Here is a 23,767-nt window from a genome sequence, read left to right as displayed (position 1 = left end):
GAGATGCTTTACATTACATTACACTAATGGCATTTGGCAGACGCTCTTATCCAGAGCAACATACAGTTGATTAGACTAAGCAGCAGACAATCCTCCCCTGGAGCAATGCAGGGTTAAGGGCCTTGCTCAAGGGGCCAACGGCTGTGCGGATCTTATTGTGGCTACACCGGGGATCAAACCACCGACCTTGCGTGTCCCAGTCATGCACCTTAACCACTACGCTACAGGCCGCCCTACGCTACTGACCTGAAAGCCGTCGTCTGTGTCTAGCATTTAACCACGTCACAGCAGTGCATGAGAACGACTCACCTGCGTAGGCCAGCAGAAAGCAGAGGATGATGGGAAACTTCATTTTCGTGCCGTTCTCACAGTCGATCTAGACAGGGGAGCACTAATGGGACATTGGCACAGGTGCCACCTTTTATAGGCCCTAAACGCTCTGACATCACGACCAGTTGCCTTTTACCACAGAGAAAAGAAAGCGGCTTCACACCCACTCCGCAGATAGAGTAGCATCTGTAAGCATGACAAAAAAATTTTTTTTTAATGTTTTTGCAAGAAAAGTTATTGAATATGACACGCATGCACTATTCTATATTATATAAATGAACATACTTTTCAGAAGGTTGACATTTCTGTATTATAAATCCAATTTTTGATTGGTCTTATGTAATATTCTAATTTTTTGATTTTCATGAGCTGTAAGCCGTAATCATCAAGTTTAAAACAAAGAAAGGCATGCAATATTTTACTGTATATGTAATGAATCTATAATTTATGAAAGTTTCACATTTTGAATTAAATTACAGAAAAAAATGAACTTTTCATGAAAAGTTTCACGAATATTGTAATTTGTTGAGATGCACCTGTAAATGCCAACCATTTACCATCAATATATGTCACCACCACCAATATTAATTTAAGATTCAAACCTCTCAAAGAATTCATAATTTTACGGTGCATTGTAAACTGTATTGGCAATACTACATATTAAAGGCAATATGCTTATCTTACCATTTAGAAGAAAGCCAAAAAACCACAAAGACTTCCTGGAGGGGTGTGATCGGTCATCAGTAGATGAGTAAACTGCTGTTTCCTGGCCATGCGAACAGAACGGTTGATTTCATCTCTGTGATTCTGCTGCACTGAGTTCCTCTATTAGTCCGCACTCTGCAAAGAGTGCGGAGTCGCCAGCCTTGTCGTTTCCCCGTTCTGGGACCAATATACATCTTTTGGTGAGGCAGACGCACTATTCCATTTAATCCACCATCCGTTTGGTAGTTTTTATTAAAAAGATGAGTGCAAATATGAGCATTTAGTAAGAGTTTTTTTTGTGCTCTTCTACAAACTTTTTAAATTGTTTTATTGTTTCTCACCCATTTGGAACACGTCCTACTTTTAAACGGACTAGTGCCTTTCTTGATTCAAAGAGAATATTTCATTGAATCCTCAGCAGCCTGCCCAGTGGTACATGTGTTTGAAGTAGACCATAGTTACAGTACCCATAGCAGGTATTAACGCATTGTGTGTTGTCACTGCATAGGTCAAGATAATGTTCTCGGTGCTTCCTGTCTGTGAATTGTTTTTTGGCTTTTGCCACTCATTATCTCTTCTTTAAAACATAGTTTTTGGGTTGAATATACAGTGTATAAAACCCCCTGTCGCTACGGTGACCAGAGACACTGACGTCATCAGCCCGAGACGAGACAAGTTTAGTCAGTTCAGTTGAAACATCGTGTCAGTAACAGCTTCGTTCTGCTGGGGTTAAACTAATCATCCTAAACCAAGTCAGTTACTCGATACTTCGGTTCCCATTGTTCCTTATTTGTTGTGAATACATGTGTGCGTGCAAGAGCATGTAAGTGATGTTTTCCCTACAGTATACGATACGAATATGTTCGACTAGGAATGTTAGCTAGCTAACTAATATGTAGCCTGGCGAATTGTTGTATGAAACGTTTCGTGTGCGTGCCGTTTATTCCAGTATTACGTGCTTTTGTATAGTCTATGCTGCCATCTAGAGGAACTAGAGAGTAGTGTTATACTGTTAACTTGGTTAAGTTGAATTTATGCTGTCGTGTAGGTCTACGCAGCCAATGTTATTCCAATGTTATTACTGCGATCAGTGATTCTTTATTCCTTTCTGTTATATTTCAGAGACCACACAAACACCCATGTTTATTCATGCTGTAATGTACCATAGACAAATTACAAGTAAACAGCTCATCGAAACTGTCAATCCTTTATTGTATTTGTTGTGTGGCAGCTGGGGCACAGGACATATTGTGTGAGTGGAAGGAAGAATGGATTCCACCAAATATCAAGAAATTCTAGAGGCTAATGTCAATCCAGACATTCAAGTTGAAGAGAGGTTGGGTATTCCAGCAAGGCGATTATCCAAAGCATACCTCAAAATCAACCATGAACTACCTCCAGGAAAGACGGCTGAAGGTTTTGGAATGGCCACCGCAGTCCCCAGACTTGAATATCATTGAAAATCTGTGGAGCGATTTGTAATACACACAAGGGAGCCAAAGAATATTTCTGAACTAGAAGTGCTCTGCCAGGAAGAATGGGATAAAATTCCAAAAGGGAGAATTGAAAGACTCTTAGCTGGCTACAGGAAGCGTTTGCAAGCTGTTAGAGTTCCCAGAGGAGGAGTTAGAAAGTCCCGGGTTCCCAAACTTTTGCACAGGGCTTCTTTCCTCTTTTTTTTTTTTAGTATTTTCAAAATGTTAAAAAATAAGAAGTCATCTTGTTTATTTGAAGAAATGTGTCACGTTTAACGTTGTACTATTTAGTCAGGTTCGCTTGACTTCGATATTAATTGTAAACGGCTTCTTGACCAGGGGTGCCCAAAGTTTTGGACACTCCTGTAGAGTGTTCATAGTCACCATAGAAACCCCTGTGTGCTGCTGCCTGATGGCTCTGTGCTAGTCCCTCACAGGAGTTGCTAAATGAAGTTCACAGTGAACATTAACTGAAGCGTCTGACCCATATCTTTGTGATTTTATGCATTCTCAGCTAGCACATTCTGGTCTTACAGCAAGGTCAACAAGGGGTATTCAGAAGACAAAATACTGATCAATGTTCGTGGACAGCTTCATGTCTTTTTGTTTTGGTAAAGCCCTCCTTTCTGGAAAAGTGTGTATAAGAGTCTTACTGTGTCTGATTCAAATCAGAAAGCCGGTAAGCTTTCTCACTTTCTGTTATTTCTTTACAAATAAATGTTTTGCAAATGAAATAGCTCAAGTATAGCTATCGTTGTTTTTACTGGGGTCTGTTTCATCAGACGATGCTCACCTGTGAAATGTTAAAAATGTTTTCCCTTCATATGTAAAATGTGTAAAATGTAAACCAGATAAATTGGCATTTGCAGATTAAAGGGCTCACCTTTGCATCGGCATCAGCATCGAAGGCCAGGTCATCCTCCAGAAATCCCTCATCGTGGAAATGAGCCGACTGCGCGCACACTGTGAACCAACAGAGCACTGAAGAGTGAGTTCTCATTCGGTTTGAGTTTGAACAGGATAACCAGCCTGGTTTAAACCGAGATGCTTTACATTACACTAATGGCATTTGGCAGATGCTCTTATCCAGAGCAACATACAGTTGATTAGACTAAGCAGCAGACAATTCTCCCCTGGAGGAGATCTAAGGGCCTTGCTCAAGGGCCCAACGGCTGTGCGGATCTTATTGTGGCTACACCGGGGATCAAACCACCGACCTTGCGTGTCCCAGTCATGCACCTTAACCACTACGCTACAGGCCGCCCTACGCTACTGACCTGAAAGCCGTCGTCTGTGTCTAGCATTTAACCACGTTACAGCAGAGCATGAGAACGACTCACCTGCGTAGGCCAGCAGAAAGCAGAGGATGATGGGAAACTTCATTTTCGTGCCGTTCTCACAGTCGATCTAGACAGGGACATTGGCACTGGTACCACCTTTTATAGGCCCTAAACGCTCTGACCTCACGAGCAGATGCCGTTGCCTTTTACCACAGAGATAAGAAAGCGGCTTCACACCCACTCCCCCACCGGACATCGCAGATAGAGTAGCCTCTGCAAAAAAAATGTTAAAACATTTTTTGCAAGAAAAGTTATTGAATATGACACACGCATGCACTATTATATATTATATAAATGAACATACTTTTCAGAAGGTCGACATTTCTGTATTATAAATCCAATTTTTGATTGAAAAAAATGAACTTTTCATGAAAAGTTTCACGAATATTGTAATTTGTTGAGATGCACCTGTAAATGCCAACCATTTACCATCAATATACAGTGGTGTGAAAAAGTGTTTGCCCCCTTTCTGATTTCTTATTCTTTTGCATGTTTGTCACACGTAAATGTTTCAGATCATCAAACAAATTTAAATATTAGTCAAAGACAACACAAGTAAACACAAAATGCAGTTTTTAAATGAAGGTTTTTATTATTAAGGGAGAAAAAAAATCCAAAACTACATGGCCCTGTGTGAAAAAGTGATTGCCCCCTAAACCTAATAACTGCTTGGGCCACCCTTAGCAGCAACAACTACAATCAAGCATTTGCTATAACTTGCAATGAGTCTCTTACAGCGCTGTGGAGGAATTTTGGCCCACTCATCTTTGCAGAATTGTTGTAATTCAGCCCCATTGGAGGGGTTTTGAGCATGAACCGCCTTTTTAAGGTCATGCCACAGCATCTCAATAGGATTCAGGTCAGGACTTTGACTAGGCCACTCCAAAGTCTTAATTTTGTTTTTCTTCAGCCATTCAGAGGTGGACTTGCTGGTGTGTTTTGGATCATTGTCCTGCTGCAGAACCCAAGTTCGTTTCAGCTTGAGGTCACGAACAGATGGCCGGACATTCTCCTTCAGGATTTTTTGGTAGACAGCAGAATTCATGGTTCCATTTATCACAGCAAGTCTTCCAGGTCCTGAAGCAGCAAAACAGCCCCAGACCATCACACTACCACCACCATATTTTACTGTTGGTATGATGTTCTTTTTCTGAAATGCGGTGTTACTTTTACGCCAGATGTAATGGGACACACACCATCCAAAAAGTTCAACTTTTGTCTCGTCAGACCACAGAGTATTTTCCCAAAAGTCTTGGGGAACATCAAGATGTTTTCTGGCAAAATTGAGACGAGCCTTAATGTTCTTTTTGCTCAGCAGTGGTTTTGTCTTGGAACTCTGCCATGCAGGTCCTTTTTGCCCAGTCTCTTTCTTATGGTGGAGTGAACACTGACCTTAACTGAGGCAAGTGAGGCCTGCAGTTCTTTGGATGTTGTTGTGGGGTCTTTTGTGACCTCTTGGATGAGTCATTGCTGCACTCTTGGGGAATTTTTGGTCAGACGGCCACTCCTGGGAAGGTTCACCACTGTTCCATGTTTTCGCCATTTGTGGATAATGGCTCTCACTGTGGTTCGCTGGAGTCCCAAAGCTTTAGAAATGGCTTTATAACTTTTTCCAGACTGATAGATCTCAATTACTTTCTTTCTCATTTGTTCCTGAATTTCTTTAGATCTCGGCATGATGTCTAGCTTTTGAGGATCATTTGGTCTACTTCACTTTGTCAGGCAGGTCCTATTTAAGTGATTTCTTGATTGAGAACAGGTGTGGCAGTAATCAGGCCTGGGTGTGGCTAGAGAAATTGAACTCAGGTTTGATAAACCACAGTTAAGTTATGTTTTAACAGGGGGGGCAATCACTTTTTCACACAGGGCCATGTAGGGTTGGATTTTTTTTCTCCCTTAATAATAAAAACCTTCATTTAAAAACTGCATTTTGTGTTTACTTGCGTTGTTTTTGACTAATATTAAAATTTGTTTGATGATCTGAAACATTTAAGTGTGACAAACATGCAAAAAAATAAGAAATCAGGAAGGGGGCAAACACTTTTTCACACCACTGTATGTCACCACCACCAATATTAATTTAAGATTCAAACCTCTCAAAGAACTTTTAATCTTACGGTGCACTGTAAACTGTATTGGCAATACTACATATTAAAGACTTCCTGTGGCTGCTGCGCTCTGGAGGGGTGTGATCTGTCATCAGTAGATGAGTAAACTGCTGTTTCCTGGCCATGCGAACAGAACGGCTGATTTAATCTCTGGTTCTGCTGCACTGAGTTCCTCTATTAGTCCGCACTCTGCAAAGACTCTGCCCCACTGCACCCATAGCAGTTTACAGTCCTAACAGACATAGGCTAGACAACGTAGGATACCTGTAGCTATACCCCGTAGTCACTCACGTATACATCAGTGCCGTAACAAGGCTAACCTTACATTATTAACAGATTAGATAATGTCCGAACCACACTTGCATGCGAAACACGAAAATCGCCTGCCTTGTCGTTTCCCCAGTTCTGGGACCAATATATATGATTTGGTGAGGCAGACGCACTATTCCATTTAATCCACCATCCGTTTGGTAGTTTTTATTAAAAAGATGAGTGAAAATATGAGCATTTTTGTAAGAGTTTTTTTTTGTGCTCTTCTACAAACTTTTTAAAGCGTTTTATTGTTTCTCACCCAATTGGAACACGTCCTACTTTTAAACAGACTAGTGCCTTTCTTGATTCAAAGAGAATATTTGATTGAATCCTCAGCAGCCTGCCCAGTGGTACATGTTGTTTGAAGTAGACCACCATAGTTACAGTACCCATAGCAGGTATTAATGCATTTTGTGTTGTCAGTGCATAGGTCAAGAGAATGTTCTCGGTGCTTCCTGTCTGTGAATTGTTTTTTGGCTTTTGCCAATCATTATCTCTTCTTGAATATACAGTATGTCCTGTACTGTGCAAAGGTCTTAGGCACATGTAAATTACTTGTTTCTGAATATTGAAAAATGTACTATACAGAGCAGTAAATGATTAAAAAATAAAACTCTTTTTCTTTTTAAGTCATCACCCTTCAACTGTAAAACTACATCAATTCCCATTGGATCTACAGAGTTGCCAACATGGATGACACAAAATTAAGCGTCTGAAGTATGCAAAACAAAACATTGAGAAGCCTGAAACATTTTGAAACAATGTGCTTTGGACTGATGAAACCAAAATTGAACAAATTGAAAAAAGGGTGAAGCCTTTGAAGAGAAGAACACCTTGCCAACTGTGAAGCATGGAGGTGGATCCATCATGCGTTGGGGTTGTGTTGCAGCTGGGGCACAGGACATATTGTGTCAGTGGAAGGAAGAATGGATTCCACCAAATATCAAGAAATTCTAGAGGCTAATGTCAATCCAGACATTCAAGTTGAAGAGAGGTTGGGTATTCCAGCAAGGCGATTATCCAAAGCATACCTCAAAATCAACCATGAACTACCTCCAGGAAAGACAGCTGAAGGTTTTGGAATGGCCACCGCAGTCCCCAGACTTGAATATCATTGAAAATCTGTGGAGCGATTTGTAATACACACAAGGGAGCCAAAGAATATTTCTGAACTAGAAGTGCTCTGCCAGGAAGAATAGGATAAAATTCCAAAAGGGAGAATTGAAAGACTCTTAGCTGGCTACAGGAAGCATTTGCAAGCTGTTAGAGTTCCCAGAGGAGGAGTTAGAAAGTCCCGGGTTCCCAAACTTTTGCACAGGGCTTCTTTCCTTTTTTTTTCTTTTAGTATTTTCAAAATGTTAAAAAAATGAGAAGTCATCTTGTTTATTTGAAGAAATGTGTCACGTTTAACGTTGTACTATTTAGTCAGGTTCGCTTGACTTTGATATTAATTGTAAATGGCTTCTTGACCAGGGGTGCCCAAAGTTTTGGACACTCCTGTAGAGTATTCATAGTCACCATAGAAACCCCTGTGTGCTGCTGCCTGATGGCTCTGTGCTAGTCCCTCACAGGAGTTGCTAAATGAAGTTCACAGTGAACATTAACTGAAGCTTCTGACCCATATCTACGTGATTTTATGCATTGCGCTGCTGCCACACAATTGGCTGGTTAGATAATCCCATGAATAAGTAGGGATAATAAAGTAAAAAAAAGTGCTCGGTGAGTGTATATATACTTCACTCTCTAGGAGTACCTCTTGCACTTTTGTTCAAATAGCTCTCTGGGAAATAAATCTCTGTAATCTCACTGATAATATTTCTGGGGCAGTTTCCCAGAGATGGAAACATGCTTCATTTTAAATAGAAACTTCAAACTTTGAAACTGCATTACTGGAGATAACTAGCCCCCTCCATCTTCTTTGCTTCTTAACCCTTTAAGGTGTACGATCACAAATGTGTGAGTAGAATGTTCTTATCTGAACATCAGAACTGACAATTGAAATTATCCAGTTCATGTGACATTTTCTTTCTACACATTTTAATTCACTTGTAAAAATGAATATGAAAAATGAATTGAACTTTCATGTTTCATTTATTTTGCCGCACTAGGATAAACACCATCTGAGCTGGGATATGGCAACAGAAACCACCTCTAATAAAAGAAGAGATGAGATGGTAAATGGTAAATGGTCGGCGTTTATACAGCGCCTTTATCCAAAGTGCTGTAAAATTGATGCTTCTCAGTCACCCATTCACACACACACACCCACCAACAGCAACTGGCTTCCATGCAAGGCACCGACCAGCTCTTCAGGAGCATTTCGGCGTTAGGTGTCTTGCTCAGGGACACTTCAGCACATCCCGGGTGGAATCGAACCGGCAACCCTCCGACTGCTCTTAGACTATTCCAAATTTGGGCGGGACTTGGACATGTTCGGTTCCATGCTGGGTACTCGACTGGCCTCAACTGTCCCGTGAATATTCACCAACCATACAGGGGGTGTGCTTTTCCAAAACCTCCACAGTCCCTTACTTCTGACCAAAACCGTGACCATGCAACTGAGACTCCGGTTTGATCTGGCTCAGGTGGTAAGAGCGTCGTCTGGCAGTCGGAGGGTTGCCGGTTTGATCGCCTGCCCGGGATGTGCCAAAGTGTCCCTGGGCAAGACCCCCACCCCCAAATGCTCCTGACGAGCTGGTTGCGCCTTGCATGCATGGCAGCCAATCACCATTGGTGTGTGTGTGTGTGTGTGTGTGTGTGTGTATGGGGGAATGAGATGCATTCGTCATACTGTCGAGGACCGGCCCTAGGCCCCCCTGATGAGAGATTGATGTGGGATGGGTTAAGAAGGAATGCATTATTAACCCCTCGCACACGCCATCGAGGTGGTAGTAAGAATGCCCGTAAGAAGAAAAATATGTGGTTCACAGATAATGAGCAGCCATACTTGTCAGTAGAGGAGTCTGAAGTCGGGGGACTTAGATTTAGGGTTTTAAGGAGCAAGGTTAAAGTTCTGACTGAGAATACCCCAACCCTACACAATGCCTGGCTAAAGGAAAAAAAATAAGGAAAATGGAAGGGATGTCAATACCGAAAGAATATTAAGAGGCTTCAAGGGCCTTCCTGATTATAACACAAATAATTTATCGGATAGATTCAAAGGACTAAATGATGATTTACACTCAGCTATTGGCTGGATGTCCTTTGTAGATCCCTTAAGACGCCGCGGAGAGGGGCACCTGAAGAGTGTGTTGAGATGGTGGAGGGCACTAACTTCTGGCTTGTATGAAGTCAAAGTTTGGAGAGAGTCCAAGGAGAGATTATGACAGGGAGACAAATACCAGTGATGAATAGGTTCATTAAAAAATTACATAAGAGCTAGTGTTTTTCCACTCGTATATTAAGATTGTGGAAATTCCCAAACCGGAGGGGCACATGAAATAAAATATTGGGGAAATTTCTTTTGAGGTATGAGAAAATGACAGTTGGAAAAACAGAAATAATGAATATGATCATTAAAAAACAAGTTACATAAGAGATAAATGTCTTCCCGCTTGAAATATTGGGGACATTTCTTATCAAAAAGGTAAACTTTTGTATGCAAAAAAGATATATAAGGAATAAGCTTTTAGACCTTAGGGTGGGATCTTAGAATTTTGCCTCACAAGATATCTATGAGCTGTTGAAGAGAGAGCAACACAAGACAGCTGTAGTCAAGCTGGAGTGGCGTGCTCCCTCTGTGCGCCACTCCAGGATATGGATATGGAGAGAGGAGTGACGTACACTGATGTTGAAGAGGTGTTCATGCGCATCCCTCATCATACAGAAAAGCTGTTGAAAGAGTTAAAGGGCTTTTACGACATGCTTGGAGCCGTGAACTGCACCTGGAGGCCAACAGACGGGACGCAGGGTTCCTCCACGCTACAGAACACCTTCCTGCTGGACCCACGCAAGAACCTGAAGCCTCCCCCCCTAACCTCAGTGTCAGTGAGGAGAGGCATATGCTGCGGCTGCACTGCAAAACCCCCGACGTATTCGAAGACATACCAGTGCACATCCCATACAACAGGCAGGAAAAGTACGAAGTGCAAAGTCACGTCTTTCAAAAGTCTGGGTCCTGATCCTGCCCCAGATTCCCAAACCAATGCAGCTGTTCAAAGAGCTCATCAACAGCAAGGAGGAAGGATCAAATCCCGCAGAAAACGAGATGGCTATATTTAGGGCATGGGTGGTAATTATAATCTATATTACTTGTAAAAGTAGGAAAAGTAGTACATAGAAGTAATACATTTTAAGTTTCCTTTCATTTTTATGTCTTTTATTTTTTAGTAAGATACTATATATGATATAAATAAGTAGTAGACTTTAGGGGTGTTCGTACCCATTGTATTAATGGAAGTTCAGTAGCTTTTATCTCCGTGAAGGGGGAGCCATAAGATAAGGTAAAGGCCAAAGAGGATGATGGGTATTTGAGGGGTGTACCTTGACTTTTAAACATCATGGTGGAAAGGTAAATTAGAAAGAGCTAAAGGGGTATATGTAACTTGCATGTGATCAGCAAACTGAAAGATGATATTTACACTGTAATCTGTATAACTCTATTCTTTTGATTCATTATAATATAGTATATCTTACTATAATCATAAGTGATAAAGATTCTTTAGAGGAATACATTGAATACAGGACATCGAATACCAGATTTGCATCACACCCTTCACTTCGAGACTGGGCTGGAAGTTCAGTAGAACTTACCAGGGCTCCAGGACGTTCGGAGTACTTGAGTTCGTCCCCGAGACACCTCCTCGTGGGGTACTGCTCGTGGGAACGTGAGGTCTGAGCTCGGCAAGGGGTCCGTGGCTCACGACAATTTAGCGCTTTGGATAAAGGCGCTATACGACTGGAGTCCAGCACACATGTTTTTTACAGCCCAAGTTTATAGTTTGAAGAGGACAATGTCGACACTGCCATCTTTTTCCCCCCCACAGATTAATATTCCTGTAAAATAATAACAGACTAAAATTTGCGAATCCTTTGATTTGGAATTGAATGTGTAATGTTTCCACTGCATTTGAAATATTGAACTAAAAGCTATTCAAAAATATTTGCACTTTATTCATTTTTTGAAACACACTATTTATTTGAACACGACTGTACGCCTTTAAAACCAGTGCATTAATCTTCAGGAAACTGACAGTCTAATGGTCTGAAGTACATAGCCCAGGTGTGAGAAGCTAAATGACCAGACATGCACAGCTTTTTTATGATCATGCTTTATTGAGCGACAGTAGATAATGCCTTTTATCTTTAGCAAGTGATACTAGGCTCAAAAATGATGAAAACAGCATAACGAGAAAGCGCTCCGCGAAGATCGTCCAGGACAGGGACGATTCCTCTTCCTGACCGCTCAGACTCACTCCCACAAAGCTCTTCCTCTAGGAAAGGGGAATAGAAAAATAATATTTTATTCCAAGTATCATCAATCAGTCAATCAATAAACCAAACGTTCTGTACAGTCTAAAGCACATTTCCTTCTGCGGGTGCAACTCAGTGTGCAAAAAGACAGACAAAAAACATTTAAGATCAGAGAACAACAACCAACGGTGCCTTCCAAGAGTATGGTAATGGTAGAATAATAATTTACATTTTTGCTATATGCAAAGAACATTATTCAGTTCTAGCGATCACTAGATAATGTAAATATTATAAATATTGATTTTAAACTGTTAATTATGTGAAGAACAGAATAAGAATGCGCTCTGTGCGGGAGAGCGAGAGGGTTCTCCAGGAGTCCACGAACCGGGTATGAAGTCAGTCCTTACCGGCAGAGACGAATTTTAACACAGGCCGTTCTGGGGGAATCGGTAGTTGAGAGCTCGCTCCTTAGTTTATTGATGTATTTGCTGACCAGTCTCTGGCAGATTCTACCCAATCTCAGTGTTGTGCATGCTCCATGAAGCTTTTTCTCAAGTGCTGCCTGAAAGAATAAAAAAGATGCTAAATATTCACAGTTCAACCTAGCTGTCAACCAAATGAAACAGCCTGACAGTATGTGAAGATTTTGAGCCTGTGTAAAATGGACTTTTGTTAGCACACAAGTATAAGCGAGGCTGCTAACAGGTTGCGGCTAACATAACTACATACAGTCGCTTATCTAGTTATGACTCGCTACCAACAAACGAGCATCAGCTTAGGTAATGTACAGTAGATTCTTAGTAGTTTAGCTAGCACTAGTGTGCACAATTCATTTATTCAGACTAAATATAAAACATTTCTCTGTAATACGGACCCATTGTAAAAACAGCACTGGAGTCTGCATTTGCATAAGTGTGGAGCAATTTAGCCTCGATGCTGGACCTCGCTCTTTTGTTCCTCTCTGGTAATAATGTCTGGTTCAGGGGCTCAGATTTGGCACTGATTCTGGCTGATCTCTGAGGCTTTCTGCAGGTATGGTGCACTTGGTGGGGTGCCGGTGCAGCTACCTTGGAGTCGTCTTGAGAGAGAGTCTGCTGGACTTTCGCCATGATGCGTTTGCAGATAGAACACAAGCCAGGGAATTCCGTCTCAATCTACAGAGGGAGAACAGCAGGAGACACTTAGCTGTTTCATAACCATTATGACATTTTTGATACACACAGTAAATCACAAGCTAATTGGTCTGGTGATGCCAGTGCAGAACCATAACTCCCGTGGTGGCCCGAGACATGATTGGTCGTAGTGGGGATTGTAACCGTTACTCTCGTAGAGAGCTGAGACATGATTGGTCGTAATGAAGATTGTAACCATGACTCCCGTGTAGAGCTGAGACATGATTGGTCGTAATGAAGATTGTAACCATGACTCCCGTGTAGAGCTGAGACATGATTGGTCAGAGCGGCCAGAGGGAGAAGCCTCGAGCCGGCTGGAGTGCTTCAGTAAATACACAGTTGTTGAAATGAATGATGTGTGTCAGGGTAATTTTCTTAATTGATTCTTAATTGACAATGTGTGTTAACGTAAAGACAATCACGTGATTACAAATAACCTTGTAGTGATAATCCTTATTACTATTAGACCACTTTCTGAATTAAGTGCTTACTCTGAGTCTTTCTCTGTCTCTCTCCCAGCAGACAGACAGCCTTTGACCTTAAAGTCTCTGCTTCTCAGCTAGCACATTCTGGTCTTACAGCAAGGTCAACAAGGGGTATTCAGAAGACAATATACTGATCAATGTTCGTGGACAGCTTCATGTCTTTTTGTTTTGGTAAAGCCCTCCTTTCTGGAAAGGTGTGTATAAGAGTCTTACTGTGTCTGATTCAAATCAGAAAGCCGGTAAGCTTTCTCACTTTCTGTTATTTCTTTGCAAATGAATAAATCCGAAAGTGAAATAGCTCAAGTATAGCTATCGTTGTTTTTACTGGGGTCTGTTTCATCAGACGATGCTCATCTGTGAAATGTTAAAAGGGGCAATTTTCCCTTCATATGTAAAATGTGTAAAATGTAAACCAGATAAATTGGCATTTGCAGATTAAAGGGCTCACCTTTGCATCGGCATCAGCATCGAAGGCCAGGTCATCCTCCAGAAATCCCTCATCGTGGAAATGAGCCGACTGCGCGCACACTGTGAACCAACAGAGCACTGAAGAGTGAGTTCTCATTCGGTTTGAGTTTGAACAGGATAACCAGCCTGGTTTAAACTGAGATGCTTTACATTACATTACACTAATGGCATTTGGCAGATGCTCTTATCCAGAGCAACATACAGTTGATTAGACTAAGCAGCAGACAATCCTCCCCTGGAGCAATGCAGGCTAAGGGCCTTGCTCAAGGGGCCAACGGCTGTGCGGATCTTATTGTGGCTACACCGGGGATCAAACCACCGACCTTGCGTGTCCCAGTCATGCACGCTACAGGCCGCCCTACGCTACTGACCTGAAAGCCGTTGTCTGTGTCTAGTATTTAACCACGTCACAACAGAGCATGAGAACGACTCACCTGCGTAGGCCAGCAGAAAGCAGAGGATGATGGGAAACTTCATTTTCGTGCCGTTCTCACAGTCGATCTAGACAGGGGAGCACTAATGGGACATTGGCACTGGTGCCACCTTTTATAGGCCCTAAACGCTCTGACCTCACGAGTAGATGCCTTTTACCACAGAGATAAGAAAGCGGCTTCACACCCACTCCCCCACCGGACATCGCAGATAGAGTAGCCTCTGCAAAAAAAATGTTAAAACATTTTTTGCAAGAAAAGTTATTGAATATGACACACGCATGCACTATTATATATTATATAAATGAACATACTTTTCAGAAGGTTCGACATTTCTGTATTATAAATCCAATTTTTGATTGAAAAAAATGAACTTTTCATGAAAAGTTTCACGAATATTGTAATTTGTTGAGATGCACCTGTAAATGCCAACCATTTACCATCAATATATGTCACCACCACCAATATTAATTTAAGATTCAAACCTCTCAAAGAATTTTTAATCTTACGGTGCACTGTAAACTGTATTGGCAATACTACATATTAAAGGCAATATATGGAATGGAATGGAATGGAATGGAATGGAATGGAATAGCTTTATTGTCATTGCACAGTACAGAGCAACGAAATTACAGTTGACAGTTTCATCCCGTCCAAGAAACATACAGAGGCCATTTCGTGGCCAACATGGGGAGGGAGACAGGAGCAGGAGGACTATCATTAGATAAGAAAGAAAAAATGGGGGGAGATGAGGGAAAAAAATACAACTCCCCAAACTGGGCTCCTTTAGGGGGGCCCAGTGTGGGATTAGGAAAAAAAACCTCGGCACATAAGCAAACAATTAAACATCACAACAAGAAAACTCGAGACATGCACATTTTGGTATTGGGAAAGGTCTCAGGGAGGAGAGGTGTCACAGGTCATACTTATCTTATCATTTAGAAGAAAGCCAAAAAACCACAAAGACTTCCTGTGGCTGCTGCGCTCTGGAGGGGTGTGATCTGCCATCAGTAGATGAGTAAACTGCTGTTTCCTGGCCATGCGAACAGAACGGCTGATTTAATCTCTGTGGTTCTGCTGCACTGAGTTCCTCTATTAGTCCGCACTCTGCAAAGACTCTGCCCCACTGCACCCATAGCAGTTTACAGTCCTAACAGACATAGGCTAGACAACGTAGGATACCTGTAGCTATACCCCGCAGTCACTCACGTATACATCAGTGCCGTAACAAGGCTAACCTTACATTATTAACAGATTAGATAATGTCCGAACCACACTTGCATGCGAAACACGAAAATCGCCAGCCTTGTCGTTTCCCCAGTTCTGGGACCAATATATATGATTTGGTGAGGCAGACGCACTATTCCATTTAATCCACCATCCGTTTGGTAGTTTTTATTAAAAAGATGAGTGAAAATATGAGCATTTTTGTAAGAGTTTTTTTTTGTGCTCTTCTACAAACTTTTTAAAGCGTTTTATTGTTTCTCACCCAATTGGAACACGTCCTACTTTTAAACGGACTAGTGCCTTTCTTGATTCAAAGAGAATATTTGATTGAATCCTCAGCAGCCTGCCCAGTGGTACATGTTGTTTGAAGTAGACCACCATAGTTACAGTACCCATAGCAGGTATTAATGCATTTTGTGTTGTCAGTGCATAGGTCAAGAGAATGTTCTCGGTGCTTCCTGTCTGTGAATTGTTTTTTGGCTTTTGCCAATCATTATCTCTTCTTGAATATACAGTATGTCCTGTACTGTGCAAAGGTCTTAGGCACATGTAAATTACTTGTTTCTGAATATTGAAAAATGTACTATACAGAGCAGTAAATGATAAAAAAATAAAACTCTTTTTCTTTTTAAGTCATCACCCTTCAACTTTAAAACTACATCAATTCCCATTGGATCTACAGAGTTGCCAACATGGATGACACAAAATTAAGCGTCTGAAGTATGCAAAACAAAACATTGAGAAGCCTGAAACATTTTGAAACAATGTGCTTTGGACTGATGAAACCAAAATTGAACAAATTGAAAAAAGGGTGAAGCCTTTGAAGAGAAGAACACCTTGCCAACTGTGAAGCATGGAGGTGGATCCATCATGCGTTGGGGTTGTGTTGCAGCTGGGGCACAGGACATATTGTGTCAGTGGAAGGAAGAATGGATTCCACCAAATATCAAGAAATTCTAGAGGCTAATGTCAATCCAGACATTCAAGTTGAAGAGAGGTTGGGTATTCCAGCAAGGCGATTATCCAAAGCATACCTCAAAATCAACCATGAACTACCTCCAGGAAAGACAGCTGAAGGTTTTGGAATGGCCACCACAGACTTGAATATCATTGAAAATCTGTGGAGCGATTTGTAATACACACAAGGGAGCCAAAGAATATTTCTGAACTAGAAGTGCTCTGCCAGGAAGAATAGGATAAAATTCCAAAAGGGAGAATTGAAAGACTCTTAGCTGGCTACAGGAAGCATTTGCAAGCTGTTAGAGTTCCCAGAGGAGGAGTTAGAAAGTCCCGGGTTCCCAAACTTTTGCACAGGGCTTCTTTCCTTTTTTTTTCTTTTAGTATTTTCAAAATGTTAAAAAAAATGAGAAGTCATCTTGTTTATTTGAAGAAATGTGTCACGTTTAACGTTGTACTATTTAGTCAGGTTCGCTTGACTTTGATATTAATTGTAAATGGCTTCTTGACCAGGGGTGCCCAAAGTTTTGGACACTCCTGTAGAGTATTCATAGTCACCATAGAAACCCCTGTGTGCTGCTGCCTGATGGCTCTGTGCTAGTCCCTCACAGGAGTTGCTAAATGAAGTTCACAATGAACATTAACTGAAGCTTCTGACCCATATCTACGTGATTTTATGCATTGCGCTGCTGCCACACAATTGGCTGGTTAGATAATCCCATGAATAAGTAGGGATAATAAAGTAAAAAAAAGTGCTCGGTGAGTGTATATATACTTCACTCTCTAGGAGTACCTCTTGCACTTTTGTTCAAATAGCTCTCTGGGAAATAAATCTCTGTAATCTCACTGATAATATTTCTGGGGCAGTTTCCCAGAGATGGAAACATGCTTCATTTTAAATAGAAACTTCAAACTTTGAAACTGCATTACTGGAGATAACTAGCCCCCTCCATCTTCTTTGCTTCTTAACCCTTTAAGGTGTACGATCACAAATGTGTGAGTAGAATGTTCTTATCTGAACATCAGAACTGACAATTGAAATTATCCAGTTCATGTGACATTTTCTTTCTACACATTTTAATTCACTTGTAAAAATGAATATGAAAAATGAATTGAACTTTCATGTTTCATTTATTTTGCCGCACTAGGATAAACACCATCTGAGCTGGGATATGGCAACAAAAACCACCTCTAATAAAAGAAGAGATGAGATGGTAAATGGTAAATGGTCGGCATTTATACAGCGCCTTTATCCAAAGTGCTGTAAAATTGATGCTTCTCAGTCACCCATTCACACACACACCCACCAACAGCAACTGGCTTCCATGCAAGGCACCGACCAGCTCTTCAGGAGCATTTCGGCGTTAGGTGTCTTGCTCAGGGACACTTCAGCACATCCCGGGTGGAATCGAACCGGCAACCCTCCGACTGCTCTTAGACTATTCCAAATTTGGGCGGGACTTGGACATGTTCGGTTCCATGCTGGGTACTCGACTGGCCTCAACTGTCCCGTGAATATTCACCAACCATACAGGGGGTGTGCTTTTCCAAAACCTCCACAGTCCCTTACTTCTGACCAAAACCGTGACCATGCAACTGAGACTCCGGTTTGATCTGGCTCAGGTGGTAAGAGCGTCGTCTGGCAGTCGGAGGGTTGCCGGTTTGATCGCCTGCCCGGGATGTGCCAAAGTGTCCCTGGGCAAGACCCCCACCCCCAAATGCTCCTGACGAGCTGGTTGCGCCTTGCATGCATGGCAGCCAATCACCATTGGTGTGTGTGTGTGTGTGTGTGTGTGTATGGGGGAATGAGATGCATTCGTCATACTGTCGAGGACCCGGCCCTCGGCCCCCCTGATGAGAGATTGTTGTGGGATGGGTTAAGAAGGAATGCATTATTAACCCCTCGCACACGCCATCGAGGTGGTAGTAAGAATGCCCGTAAGAAGAAAAATATGTGGTTCACAGATAATGAGCAGCCATACTTGTCAGTAGAGGAGTCTGAAGTCGGGGGACTTAGATTTAGGGTTTTAAGGAGCAAGGTTAAAGTTCTGACTGAGAATACCCCAACCCTACACAATGCCTGGCTAAAGGAAAAAAAATAAGGAAAATGGAAGGGATGTCAATACCGAAAGAATATTAAGAGGCTTCAAGGGCCTTCCTGATTATAACACAAATAATTTATCGGATAGATTCAAAGGACTAAATGATGATTTACACTCAGCTATTGGCTGGATGTCCTTTGTAGATCCCTTAAGACACCGTAAGAGTGAAGAGTGTGTTGAGATGGTGGAGGGCACTAACTTCTGGCTTGTATGAAGTCAAAGTTTGGAGAGAGTCCAAGGAGAGATTATGACAGGGAGACAAATACCAGTGATGAATAGGTTCATTAAAAAATTACATAAGAGCTAGTGTTTTTCCACTCGTATATTAAGATTGTGGAAATTCCCAAACCGGAGGGGCACATGAAATAAAATATTGGGGAAATTTCTTTTGAGGTATGAGAAAATGACAGTTGGAAAAACAGAAATAATGAATATGATCATTAAAAAACAAGTTACATAAGAGATAAATGTCTTCCTGCTTGAAATATTGGGGACATTTCTTATCAAAAAGGTAAACTTTTGTATGCAAAAAAGATATATAAGGAATAAGCTTTTACACCTTAGGGTGGGATCTTAGAATTTTGCCTCACAAGATGTCTATGAGCTGTTGAAGAGAGAGCAACACAAGACAGCTGTAGTCAAGCTGGAGTGGCGCGCTCCCTCTGCGCGCCACTCCAGGATATGGATATGGAGAGAGGAGTGACGTACACTGATGTTGAAGAGGTGTTCATGCGCATCCCTCATCATACAGAAAAGCTGTTGAAAGAGTTAAAGGGCTTTTACGACATGCTTGGAGCCGTGAACTGCACCTGGAGGCCAACAGACGGGACGCAGGGTTCCTCCACGCTACAGAACACCTTCCTGCTGGACCCACGCAAGAACCTGAAGCCTCCCCCCCTAACCTCAGTGTCAGTGAGGAGAGGCATATGCTGCGGCTGCACTGCAAAACCCCCGACGTATTCAAAGACATACCAGTGCACATCCCATACAACAGGCAGGAGAAGTACGAAGTGCAAAGTCACGTCTTTCAAAAGTCTGGGTCCTGATCCTGCCCCAGATTCCCAAACCAATGCAGCTGTTCAAAGAGCTCATCAACAGCAAGAAGGAAGGATCAAATCCCGCAGAAAACGAGATGGCTATATTTAGGGCATGGGTGGTAATTATAGTCTATATTACTTGTAAAAGTAGGAAAAGTAGTACATAGAAGTAATAGTAATAGTAATAGTTTCCTTTCATTTTTATGTCTTATTTTTTAGTAAGATACTATATATGATATAAATAAGTAGTAGACTTTAGGGGTGTTCATACCCATTGTATTAATGGAAGTTCAGTAGCTTTTATCTCCGTGAAGGGGGAGCCATAAGATAAGGTAAAGGCCAAAGAGGATGATGGGTATTTGAGGGGTGTACCTTGACTTTTAAACATCATGGTGGAAAGGTAAATTAGAAAGAGCTAAAGGGGTATATGTAACTTGCATGTGATCAGCAAACTGAAAGATGATATTTACACTGTAATCTGTATAACTCTATTCTTTTGATTCATTATAATATAGTATATCTTACTATAATCATAAGTGATAAAGATTCTTTAGAGGAATACATTGAATACAGGACATCGAATACCAGATTTGCATCACACCCTTCACTTCGAGACTGGGCTGGAAGTTCAGTAGAACTTACCAGGGCTCCAGGACGTTCGGAGTACTTGAGTTCGTCCCCGAGACACCTCCTCGTGGGGTACTGCTCGTGGGAACGTGAGGTCTGAGCTCGGCAAGGGGTCCGTGGCTCACGACAATTTAGCGCTTTGGATAAAGGCGCTATACGACTGGAGTCCAGCACACATGTTTTTTACAGCCCAAGTTTATAGTTTGAAGAGGACAATGTCGACACTGCCATCTTTTTCCCCCCCACAGATTAATATTCCTGTAAAATAATAACAGACTAAAATTTGCGAATCCTTTGATTTGGAATTGAATGTGTAATGTTTCCACTGCATTTGAAATATTGAACTAAAAGCTATTAAAAAATATTTGCACTTTATTCATTTTTTGAAACACACTATTTATTTGAACACGACTGTACGCCTTTAAAACCAGTGCATTAATCTTCAGGAAACTGACAGTCTAATGGTCTGAAGTACATAGCCCAGGTGTGAGAAGCTAAATGACCAGACATGCACAGCTTTTTTTATGATCATGCTTTATTGAGCGACAGTAGATAATGCCTTTTATCTTTAGCAAGTGATACTAGGCTCAAAAATGATGAAAACAGCATAACGAGAAAGCGCTCCGCGAAGATCGTCCAGGACAGGGACGATTCCTCTTCCTGACCGCTCAGACTCACTCCCACAAAGCTCTTCCTCTAGGAAAGGGGAATAGAAAAATAATATTTTATTCCAAGTATCATCAATCAGTCAATCAATAAACCAAACGTTCTGTACAGTCTAAAGCACATTTCCTTCTGCGGGTGCAACTCAGTGTGCAAAAAGACAGACAAAAAACATTTAAGATCAGAGGACAACAACCAACGGTTGCATTTTTGCTATATGCAAAGAACATTATTCAGTTCTAGCGATCACTAGATAATGTAAATATTATAAATATTGATTTTAAACTGTTAATTATGTGAAGAACAGAATAAGAATGCGCTCTGTGCGGGAAAGCGAGAGGGTTCTCCAGGAGTCCACGAACCGGGTATGAAGTCAGTCCTTACCGGCAGAGACGAATTTTAACACAGGCCGTTCTGGGGGAATCGGTAGTTGAGAGCTCGCTCCTTAGTTTATTGATGTATTTGCTGACCAGTCTCTGGCAGATTCTACCCAATCTCAGTGTTGTGCATGCTCCATGAAGCTTTTTCTCAAGTGCTGCCTGAAAGAATAAAAAAGATGCTAAATATTCACAGTTCAACCTAGCTGCCAACCAAATGAAACAGCCTGAGGTATGTGAAGATTTTGAGCCTGTGTAAAATGGACTTTTGTTAGCACACAAGTATAAGCGAGGCTGCTAACAGGTTGCGGCTAACATAACTACATACAGTCGCTTATCTAGTTATGACTCGCTACCAACAAACGAGCATCAGCTTAGGTAATGTACAGTAGATTCTTAGTAGTTTAGCTAGCACTAGTGTGCACAATTCATTTATTCAGACTAAATATAAAACATTTCTCTGTAATACGGACCCATTGTAAAAACAGCACTGGAGTCTGCATTTGCATAAGTGTGGAGCAATTTAGCCTCGATGCTAGACCTCGCTCTTTTGTTCCTCTCTGGTAATAATGTCTGGTTCAGGGGCTCAGATTTGGCACTGATTCTGGCTGATCTCTGAGGCTTTCTGCAGGTGTGGTGCACTTGGTGGGGTGCTGGTGCAGCTACCTTGGAGTCGTCTTGAGAGAGAGTCTGCTGGACTTTCGCCATGATGCGTTTGCAGATAGAACACAAGCCAGGGAATTCCGTCTCAATCTACAGAGGGAGAACAGCAGGAGACACTTAGCTGTTTCATAACCATTATGACATTTTTGATACACACAGTAAATCACAAGCGAATTGTTCTGGTGATGCCAGTGCAGAACCATAACTCCCGTGGTGGCCCGAGACATGATTGGTCGTAGTGGGGATTGTAACCGTTACTCTCGTAGAGAGCTGAGACATGATTGGTCGTAAAGAAGATTGTAACCATGACTCCCGTATAGAGCTGAGATATGATTGGTCAGAGCGGCCAGAGGGAGAAGCCTCGAGCCGGCTGGAGTGCTTCAGTAAATACACAGTTGTTGAAATGAATGATGTGTGTCAGGGTAATTTCTTAATTGATTCTTAATTGACAATGTCTGTTAACATAAAGACAGTCACGTGATTACAAATAACCTTGTAGTGATAATCCTTATTACTATTAGACCACTTTCTGAATTAAGTGCTTACTATGAGTCTTTCTCTGTCTCTCTCCCAGCAGACAGACAGCCTTTGACCTTAATGTCTCTGCTTCTCAGCTAGCACATTCTGGTCTTACAGCAAGGTCAACAAGGGGTATTCAGAAGACAAAATACTGATCAATGTTCGTGGACAGCTTCCTGTCTTTTTGTTTTGGTAAAGCCCTCCTTTCTGGAAAAGTGTGTATAAGAGTCTTACTGTGTCCGATTCAAATCAGAAAGCCGGTAAGCTTTCTCACTTTCTGTTATTTCTTTACAAATAAATGTTTTGCAAATGAAATAGCTCAAGTATAGCTATCGTTGTTTTTACTGGGGTCTGTTTCATCAGACGATGCTCATCTGTGAAATGTTAAAAGGGGCAATTTTCCCTTCATATGTAAAATGTGTAAAATGTAAACCAGATAAATTGGCATTTGCAGATTAAAGGGCTCACCTTTGCATCGGCATCGGCATCGAAGGCCAGGTCATCCTCCAGAAATCCATCATCGTGGAAATGAGCCGACTGCGCGCACACTGTGAACCAACAGAGCACTGAAGAGTGAGTTCTCATTCTGTTTGAGTTTGATCAGGATAACCAGCCTGGTTTAAACCGAGATGCTTTACATTACATTACATTACATTACACTAATGGCATTTGGCAGATGCTCTTATCCAGAGCAACATACAGTTGATTAGACTAAGCAGCAGACAATTCTCCCCTGGAGGAGATCTAATGGCCTTGCTCAAGGGGCCAACGGCTGTGCGGATCTTATTGTGGCTACACCGGGGATCAAACCACCGACCTTGCGTGTCCCAGTCATGCACGCTACAGGCCGCCCTACGCTACTGACCTGAAAGCCGTCGTCTGTGTCTAGCATTTAACCACGTTACAGCAGAGCATGAGAACGACTCACCTGCGTAGGCCAGCAGAAAGCAGAGGATGATGGGAAACTTCATTTTCGTGCCGTTCTCACAGTCGATCTAGACAGGGACATTGGCACTGGTACCACCTTTTATAGGCCCTAAACGCTCTGACCTCACGAGCAGATGCCGTTGCCTTTTACCACAGAGATAAGAAAGCGGCTTCACACCCACTCCCCCACCGGACATCGCAGATAGAGTAGCCTCTGCAAAAAAAATGTTAAAACATTTTTTGCAAGAAAAGTTATTGAATATGACACACGCATGCACTATTATATATTATATAAATGAACATACTTTTCAGAAGGTCGACATTTCTGTATTATAAATCCAATTTTTGATTGAAAAAAATGAACTTTTCATGAAAAGTTTCACGAATATTGTAATTTGTTGAGATGCACCTGTAAATGCCAACCATTTAC

At 41.7% G+C, this 23,767-nt stretch overlaps 1 protein-coding gene and 1 long non-coding RNA gene across 3 annotated transcripts in view; one reads left to right on the top strand and one right to left on the bottom strand.

Annotated features, from left to right (window-relative positions):
- Nucleotides 1-23,767, bottom strand: part of LOC133107164 (antimicrobial peptide NK-lysin-like) — a 48,908-nt gene that overhangs the window by 2,361 nt on the left and 22,780 nt on the right. Inside the window, exons 1-3 of one of the 2 annotated variants that reach the window (XM_061216095.1) lie at nucleotides 3,851-3,978; nucleotides 3,394-3,473; nucleotides 310-516 (exon numbers count right to left, since the gene is read on the bottom strand). The exons of the other annotated variant lie outside the window; for it this stretch is intronic. Of the exons in view, the coding sequence (XP_061072079.1) occupies nucleotides 310-352 (43 nt within the window). The 5' untranslated portion in view covers nucleotides 353-516; nucleotides 3,394-3,473; nucleotides 3,851-3,978. Of the gene's footprint in view, nucleotides 1-309; nucleotides 517-3,393; nucleotides 3,474-3,850; nucleotides 3,979-23,767 lie in introns of those variants that run through there. 2 annotated transcript variants of the gene reach the window in all.
- LOC133107199 (uncharacterized) lies at nucleotides 1,722-3,244 on the top strand. Its single transcript, XR_009704576.1, has 2 exons — nucleotides 1,722-1,858; nucleotides 2,267-3,244. It is a non-coding gene; the product is annotated as an uncharacterized LOC133107199 (long non-coding RNA).

Source organism: Conger conger, chromosome 1, assembly GCF_963514075.1.
Source record: "Conger conger chromosome 1, fConCon1.1, whole genome shotgun sequence".
NCBI lineage: Eukaryota > Metazoa > Chordata > Actinopteri > Anguilliformes > Congridae > Conger > Conger conger.
Note: the sequence above shows the minus strand (reverse complement) of the source record. Positions and strands in the feature narration are given on the sequence as shown.